Raw genomic sequence first — 9,244 nt, forward strand, 5'->3', positions numbered from 1 at the left:
CTCCAGTGGTCACCTTTGCATTCAGGGCATGGCCCAGGGGGCTTCTTAGGGCAGTTCCTCTTGAGGTGGCCTGGCTTTTAACAGTGGTAGCAGATGAATGTAGTCGTCGAATTCTTCTTGGGGCCTTCTTTTTGATTATTTTTTTATGAACACATCTTTATCTCCACTATTGACCTTTTAGATGTACCTCTTTTATTTTTGTATTCTGAGGTTTACAAAATACATCTTTAACTGATCTACGTTCAAATAATGTGCCATACACATAACAGCCTTAAAACAGTATCCTTACGTGTTTTCCTCTCACACTTTGTCCTATATTTTAGTTGTCCTGTATTTTATATTGTCCTATATTTTAGTTCTGTATATGATATAAATCCCACAATCCAGTATTTAACTTTAGGCAGTTAAGTATCTGTCAAACATTTTGAATAATGAAGCCATTTATATTTGTCCATGTCGCATGCCATTGCTGATGGCCTTCCTTCTGTGGACACATATTTACGTGTGGTGTCATTTCCCTTGCCTGAAGGATGCCTTTTAACTTGCTTGCAGTGTTGATCTGCTGGTGAGTTCTCACAACTTTAAAGAACTCTGTATTTTGCCTTTGTTTCTGGGAAAAAAAAAAAAAAATCTTGTGTTAGACACAGAATTTTAGGTTGGTAGTTTTTTTTTCTTGCCAGCACTTTATGAACATTACTTGATTATATTCAGATTTGTGTGAGTCCTGATAATAATAATTTAAAAATCTGTTTACATTATTTGTTTCTGTTACTTTATATATAATGTGACTTTTCCCTCTTACAGTTCCTCTAAGGATCCTTTGAAGTTTCTTCCAGAAGATCATTTAAGCTGGGCGTGGTGGCACACTCCTGTAATCCCAGCACTTGGGAGGCTGAGGCAGGACGATCGTTGCGAGTTTGAGACCAGCCTGGGCTACAAAGTGAGCTCAAGGCCAGCCTGAACTGCATAGCGAGACTCTGTCTCAAAAAGACAAAAGCAAAAACAAAAAAAACCAGAAGATCATTTAATGGTCTTCATTAAGTGATCAAATGTTACTCATTTTAATCTTCATTAGGTGATCAAATGCTACTCATTTTCAGTAGTTTATAATACATCTTAAACCAGACATAGTGGTGCTTATCTATAATCTCAGCAGTCTGGGAAGCTGAGGTAGGAGAACTGCAAGTTTTAAGCCCAGTTGGGGCAGTTTAGTAATTCAGTTAGACCCTATTTCAAAATAAAAAAAAGGGCTGGAGATGTAGCTTGGTGAAGGCCCTGGGTTCAGTCACCAGTAGTGGGGAAAAAAAGACATGTCTTGTTGTAAGTTTCTTCATGATTTTTGTGCTTAAGAGTTTTTTTCACTTCTTATATGTGTAGACTTACACCTTTCATAAATTTTTGGAAAATGTGCCAGGTGTGGTGGCGTATGCCTATAATCCCAGCACTGGAGAGGCTAAGGCAAAAGGGTTGTTGTGAGCTACAAAGTGAGCTCAAAGCCAGTCTGAACTGCATAGCAAGACCTTGTCTCAAAAAAGACAGAAAAAATTTTTTTTTCTTTTGGAAAATGTTCAGCCATTATTACTTCATTATCTCATAAAATATTTCCTTGCTCCCTTTCCCTTTCAGAGACTGCAGTTATATGAAAGTCAAACTGGTTTATATTGACCACAGACCACCAATGCTTAGTTCAGTTTGTTGTAGTCATTTTTCCTCTACACTTTGTTTTGGATAATTTCTTTCACTATCTTCAAGTTTTCTTTTTGATTTTGTATTATCTTATGTGCTACCTAGTGTATTTTTATTTCAGTTGTTGTAGTTTTCACCTCTAGAAGTTCGGTTTGCTTCATTTTGTATCTCCCAAATCTCTCATTATGTTCGTATGTTATATTGTTAGCAGTACATTTATAATTGCTGTTTGAACACTCTGGCCTACTAAAGGTATCATCTATGATATTTCTAGTTCTGTTATTTATTAATCTGTTTATAAGATTATATTTTCCTCCTTATTTGCATGCCTGGTAATTTTTGAATGGGTGCTAGACATTTTGAATTACGTGGTTTGTGAATGCTGGATTTTGTTCCTTTAAATATTGTTGGGTTTGTTCTAGGATACAGTATGTTACTTGGAATTTTTTTTTTTTTTTTAAATGATGCTGGGAATGGAACCTAAAGTCTTGTGCATGTTAGGCAAGAACTCTACCACACAGCTACATCCCAAGCACCAATTTGATACCTTTTAAGCTTTGTTAGAGTGGGATCTAGACTACCTTTGGTCTAGGGCTAACATGACCCAGCTACAGTATTCTGAGAACTTACTCAGCGTCCTTTTTGTTGTTAACACTCTCTCCATGTAGTCCTAGATACCCTTGAATCTGCAATCTTGCTGCCTCAGCCTCTTAAGTACTGTTATAATGGGTGTACACCACTATTCCCAGTTTAGTGACTCATATTAGAAGGTCTTTCCTCTTTGGCTGGTGGAAAAATGAACCATGTCCAACCTGTGTGAGCACGTGGAATTGTTGTGTATGTATGGCTTTACCTAGTCTTGGGTAGTTATTGCCCTAATAGGTTTTTTTCACATCATGTACAGCTTTCAGCTAAAGGTTGCAGGGACTCCCCTGCAGTTGTCTGGAGCTTTTTCTCTGCAACTCCATTCTCTCTGGTATTTTGCGAGGCAAGTTTCAGCTGCATTGCCCTCCCTGAGCTCCAGATGCGCTTTCTCTCAGCAAGTTGGCTAGACTCCATTTGAGTTGCCTTTCTCTGCTACAGCAAGTGATATGGGCAGTGAAATGGTAATGTTTGCTTCTCTTTTCACAAGGGCTAATCTGCTTTCTGCCTTTTGCCCAAAGTCCAAAAACCATTATTTCATATTTTGTCTGACTTCCTAATTGTTAAGGTAATAGGGTGAACACATTCCCTGGTATTCATCATAGATGGAATTAGCAGATTGAATGAATCTTTTTTTTTTTCTGGTACCAGGAATCGAACTCACGACCTCGCGCTTGCCAGGCAGGCACTGTGCCGTTGAGCTAAATCCCCAGTCCCTGAATGAATCTTTAAACTCTGAATATTAAAGATTTTTCTCTGATGACAGCCAGTCAGCAATCTTTGGTTTTCCATTTTGATGCATATTTTTTAAAAAATGCTGCTATTTTTGTCCTGAGTTAGATTGTACCTGATTTTTTTAATTTTTTTTGCGGTACCAGAGATTGAACTCACAACCTTGCACTTGCCAAGCAGGCACTTATGCCACTGAGCTATATCCCCAGCCTGATTTATTTATGTGTTTAAAAAAAATAGGTCATACAGGGCTGGGGATTTAGCTCAGCAGCACAGCACCTGCCTGGCAAGCTCAAGGTCATGAGTTCGATTCCTGGTACCAGAAAAAAAAAAATAGGTTATACATCTAAATGGCTAGGAAATAAAAGGTATATAGTCAAAAATTGGAATCAGTTTACAAAAGAAATTTTGTTTTATTTGCTGTGCTAAGAACCAAACTTAGGATTCTTTGTCTTTTACCCATGTAATTCCTGAGTACTACCACTATGCTTCCCCGCATTCAGATGTTAATTTCTTATTATCTTTCTGTGCATTTGTTCTCAATGACCATCACATATATTCTTACTGCAGTCCTCCTATTTTACAGAAAGCAATAGCACCTACACATATCAGGCTTTTTTAAAAAAAACAATATATTAATGAGAACTTTCAGCTCACAAAAAGCATACTTCTTGGTTTTTTGTTTGGTGGGGTTTTTTTTGGTCCATGCTGGGGGTTGAACCAGGGCCTTGCACATGCTAGGCAAGCTCTCCGTCCTTCAGCAGTATCCTCAGCCCCAACATACACTTTTTAAATTTTGAAGCTGTGAGTAATCCATTTCATGGATTAAATAATAATTTGCTTGGTCCCTCTGTGATCAGTTGTTCCCAGTTTTTGCTATTACGAGTAGTGTTAAAATGAGTAGCCATGAACATATTTCATTTTATGCATGCAAAATTATATCAGCAGAAAATTTCTGAGAAATAGAAAATATTGGAACATAGGATATATTTACATTTATTTTAAATTCTGATTATTATTGTTAAAATGCCTTCCTTTGAAGTTGTATCATTTTTACATTGCATCTGCATAACATGAGGGTGTCTTTTCCTGTATTCTCAAGATCAGATTCAGATATTTGTGTGTCAGTTTTTAAAATAGCTTCTTGCTGACATGCAGCTCAATGGTAGAGCACTTGTCAAGCATGCATGAGGTTGTAGGTTCTGTCTCCACCACTACAAAAAACATTTCTTTAAAATGGCATTGTAAGACAGGCGTGGTGGTGCACGCCTGTCATCCCAGAACTTTGGAGGCTGAGGCAGGAGGATCATTGTGAGTTTGAGGCCAGCCTAGGCCACATAAGTGAGTTCAAGGCAAGCTTGAACTGCATAGTGAAACCCTGTCTCAAAAAAGACCAACTAAATAAATAAATAAATAAATAAATAAGATGGCATTATATAGTAGTTCTAATCTGCATCTTTGTTATGAATGAGATTGTGCATCTTTCCTGTGTTAAGATCTGTCTGTGTTTCCTCTGTCTGTACTCTTGGTACTCTTTGTCCATTTTCATATTGCACTGTTGGGTATATTTCCTGTCTTACAGGACCCCTTGGTAAGAGTAGTTCTTTGTCTGTGATGCTGTTTGGAAACATTTTTTCCAATGTGACATAAGTTTTTTGCCATACATACATAGTATTTCTAGTTTTTTTAATTATAGTTAAGAACCATTTGATTATTTATTTACATATTTATTTATTTATTTGTCTTTTTGAGACAGGGTCTCGCTATGCAGTTCAGGCTGGCCTTGAGCTCACTTTGTAGCCCAGGCTGGCCTCCAACTTGGAAGGATCCTCCTGTGTCAGCCTCCTGAGTGCTAGGATGACAGGCCTGCGCCACCACGCCTTGCTGCATTTGATAATTTAAAAGATAGCCAAATGCAAACAAAATTTTTAAAAAGATAGCCAAGCAGGGCATGATGAATGAATGCCTGTAGTTCCAGCACTTGGAGGCAGGAGGATCACCACAAAATTGAGGGCAGCCTGAGCTACATAACAAGGCCCTGCCCCAAGAAAAGGAACAAAACAAAAAGCCAAGTACTAGATTCAGAGAGAGAACTATAAAATATAATTTTGTTGTGCTAAGTACTTAATATTCATAGTATAGTATAAGGGAAAGAGATGCTTTTGCTTCAGTTTGAACATCATAAGTATATCCCACATGAAATTAATAACCAATGATGTCATGGTAAGTGAGAGGTGGATTCAAGTTTGTCATGGTATGGTTGGTTGTATGTTCTTTTAGATAACTAGCGTGTTTGTCTCACTTAAATATACCACTCTAATAGGAGTATCATTTTTATTATCTTAAAGTTCATTATAACCTCATTGTTAAAATGTATCTCTGGAATAAAATGAAGAGTTTGTCATAAATTAAGAAAGTAAGATGAGAAATTATGCTAAGAAAATATGTAAGAGCTTGATTTTAATATCTTCCAAAGATACTTTTTTTTTTATTAAAAGGAAACTGTGGGCATGTGATCCTTTAATTCCTTACAAGTATTGAATTAGAGAGCATAGTTCAAGATCAGGAGACCAAGTGATAGTCCATACCTTCTGACGGCACTGTGTCTGCCCCCTTACCTTGTTCTGTAAAGGCCCCATTTCCCTTTCAGTGTAGTATTTATTTGAAGAGGGGAAAGAATTGTGTCCACAGCCACTTGGAGAGTGTGCTCTTTGCTTCCCTCACTCCTTCGATGTGTGCTCCATTGTGTTCGTTATGCTACTTTGGGTGCATTTTTTCACTTTGAGCAGTGTGGCTTGCAAACTGAATGGTGGGTAACTAATTGTGTCTTCACGCAGACAAATTGGCCTTTTCCGTTTGGCAAGTATGATGGGATTTGAACAGTTGTCCAACATTTTACGTGTCCTCTTAACATGCTGGTGCTTCAAGTGATTGCAGTCTTTGAGAAAGTTGTTCAAGCTAGTGTGCCATTTCAGTATTAATGATTAAATCTTTATATGGATCAAAGCGTGTTGTATTTTGGCTAAGAAAGTACTAATAGACCAACTTTTATTTGAATATCTTAGATCATGAAGTTTTGTCTGCTTGTACTTCCTACTTATAAAATAGATTTTGTTTACTTTAAAGAAAGCTGTCCAAACATTTAAACATAAAATGATTTAAATTTCAGTTTAACTTCGATAAAACATAATTTAAATAATCTTAAATTAGATGCTTAGTGATTCCATGCATAGATCTTCTCTGTTATGAAACTTACTATGTTTAATTTTCCCAGCAGAAATTCAGGAAGCAAAAGCTCCCAGTCCTTCCATAAACCGGCAAACCAGCATTGAAACGGATAGAGTGTCTAAGGAGTTCATAGAATTTCTCAAGACCTTCCACAAGACAGGCCAAGAAATCTATAAACAGACCAAGATGTTTTTGGAAGCAATGCATTACAAAAGGGTAGGTTGAGAATAACCACTTAGAGTTTTGGTTTTAGGAAAGGTCTTAGATAATGTAATGTGATCCTGTCAGTTTACACCTGAGAAAGTCGAGACTCAAGAGATGTTATTTACCTAAGAAAAGCCTCTGAACCAAGTGAAAACCTGGCTCCCAGACTAGTACTTTTCCACTGCAGTTCAGTGTTGTTTAGGTCATCTTCTTGTGGAAATTCTGACTTTGAAACCCCTTGAACTATGTACTTGAGTAACAGGCCCTCCTAACTTGTTGCTATCATAGACCTTTAACTCTGTGTAACGACTTTTTAGGCCACTAACAATACTTCCAGGGAGTTTTGTTGTTACTTGTTTTGGTTTTTAAGTTAGGATTTAAAATTTTTCTCTTCGTTTGGTTAGAGAAAGAAAGAATTTAGATATTGAAAAGGGACTTAGCAACTCTCTGGTTTCAGTCCTTTTATTTTATAGATAAGGAAATTGGGAGCCAGAGACTAAGGGACCTGTCCAAGGTTACACAGGCGAATTTTGGTCAGCGTCAGAACTAGAACTGTGACTCTACACCTATGTCTTTAACCCAGAATTTCTAACCCATGAGTCAGTTGCAGTAATTCCTAAGGCTGCCTGCCAAGGAATTCCTTTTGTAAATAGGAATCAATTCTGTTTTAATATAGTATAGCTACTAAACTCAGAATTAGCTCTGAAGGAAAAGGAATGAGGAAAACAGCAAGATGATTAACTGCTTCGCTCTCTTCAGGCTGTGGTCAGATATCACAAGGCTACTGGGCAGTGGGCTTCTGTCAAGATGTTTTTTAAATATCAAATTCAGTTTATAAAGGACAATAGCTTTCTTGCTCTTTAGGAAAATAGTGGCACTGTGTACGGGAGCAGCCTTTTCCTTTAGGTATCTGTGAGCAAGTAGTGACACTTAAGTAAAGCAAGCAAGCTGTCTTTGATTTGTGTGTGTTAAAAGCAATAATGGGCCTGCTCAATGTGGGAGAATTCAGAATTCATGTGACATATAATTTTTGTTTTGTTTTTTGAGATGGGGTCTCACTGTGTAGTCCAGGCTGGCTTTGAGATCCTCTTCCCTCAGGCTTAGGTGCTGAGATGCTAGGCCTATGCCTACCCTATAACTTTTTAAAAAAATATTTTTATTTCCTCTATTATTTATTCTTGTAATCTTGAACAACATATTTAAACACGTAGTTCTTGTTCCAGCAAGTGTTATCGCTGTTGCCTGACCTTTATTGCTCTTACCCTTCCCTTCACCTTTTCTTTCCCTCCTCTTCCTTTCATGTTCGGATAGCTGTGCCTTTACATTTTAGCATTATAATTGAATACATTGACTTTATAGTCTATATGATTAAAACTTCAGTGTTTCCTCCTATGTCTTGAATTTAAAAGTTAAAAACCAATGAAAAGAACATTTATATTACTGTAACTTTATAAATATTATTCACCACAGGTCCTAGTAATATGCTTATATATATAATCTATCTTCAGGTCCAAGGTTATGTTTCTAGAAAAATACCACCTTTTTTTTTTTTTTTTTTTTTTTTTTTTTGAGACAGAGTCTAGCTGTGTAATTCAGGCTGGTTCTGAACTCACTTTGTATTCCAGGCTGGCCTCAAACTCAGAGTGATCCTCCTGCCTCTCCCTCACCAGTGCTGGGATTACAGGCATGTGTCACCATGCCCAGCCAACTTCATTTTTTCTCATGTTATGTATTGTTGAGCCATCAGAATCAAGTCTGGATATCTATATGTATTAGCATTTGTGCATATAGCATGTATGCTGTGTAATACTATATTTTAGAAACCTAAGCAGCTTGGGTTTGCTTTTCTTTTGTTCAGAGACATAACAGACCCTTGGTCTATAAGAATTTAATTGACTTTTTGATCATTCCTAAAAGCATAACCTATAGATACCACCATGCCTGTTGTCATGGCCTTACTAATTGCCATCAGAGACTTAGATATGGCCTTAGGCTCTTCATGTTTGAAGAGCCACTGTCCAACCCATTTTCCATTTCATGTTTGATGCCCAAATCTCATGCATGTGTCTCAGGCATCTTCAGCACTAGCACAGTACTTGGCACATGCTTGGTACTGAACAGACGCTTTGTAGTTGAATGTCCCTCAGGAAGCCCTTCTGTCCTCTGGCTGCAAGTCATTGGCCTTCAAATAAATAAATAATAAACACCTTTTACACATGAATTACTTAACCTAACTAACTTTAAGTCACTAATTATGTATAATTCTTGGGAGAATTGATTGAGTACAGCTTGGAACAGTTCCTGTAAAGTGGCAAAACACATTGTAAAGTGCTGTCTATGTTCAGTTTACCAAAACTGTTTAAAAGACCTTAACTTGCCTGCCACACAGAAGGCCCTGGATTTGATCCCCAGAACCACAAAGAAGGAAGAAAAAAACTTAATCTTCCATTCACCAACTGAACCTTCTAAATCTTCCTCTGAGGGCTGCTCAGGATGAACATTGATTGCTACCTGTTTAGAATAGCCCTGTCCACAGATAATTCTTCCCCTTGTGTCCCACAGTGATTTTCTTCCCAGATCTTGGTGGTCCAGAGCACCAAACGTGCTTGCCTGCGTCTGTCCCATGCCCTGTTTCCTCCATCCTGGTGATCGCCATGCTGAGCAGCCTTTCCTCCCTATGCGCCAAGTCCAGAAAAGTAAAGATTTTCAGAACTATATTTTTTTTAAAAAGCATTTTTGTCCATTATCTGCA

General features: G+C 37.6%; 1 protein-coding gene across 1 annotated transcript in view; it reads left to right on the top strand.

The window, feature by feature from the left end:
• The window catches only part of Rabgef1 (RAB guanine nucleotide exchange factor (GEF) 1), a gene marked incomplete in the record, with an annotated part of 67,413 nt that overhangs the window by 36,361 nt on the left and 21,808 nt on the right, over positions 1 to 9,244 (top strand). Inside the window, 1 exon segment of the mRNA XM_005396718.2 lies at positions 6,335 to 6,504. Coding sequence (XP_005396775.2) covers positions 6,335 to 6,504 — 170 coding nt within the window.

Source organism: Chinchilla lanigera, unplaced genomic scaffold (assembly GCF_000276665.1).
Source record: "Chinchilla lanigera isolate Chin_1 unplaced genomic scaffold, ChiLan1.0 scaffold00055, whole genome shotgun sequence".
NCBI lineage: Eukaryota > Metazoa > Chordata > Mammalia > Rodentia > Chinchillidae > Chinchilla > Chinchilla lanigera.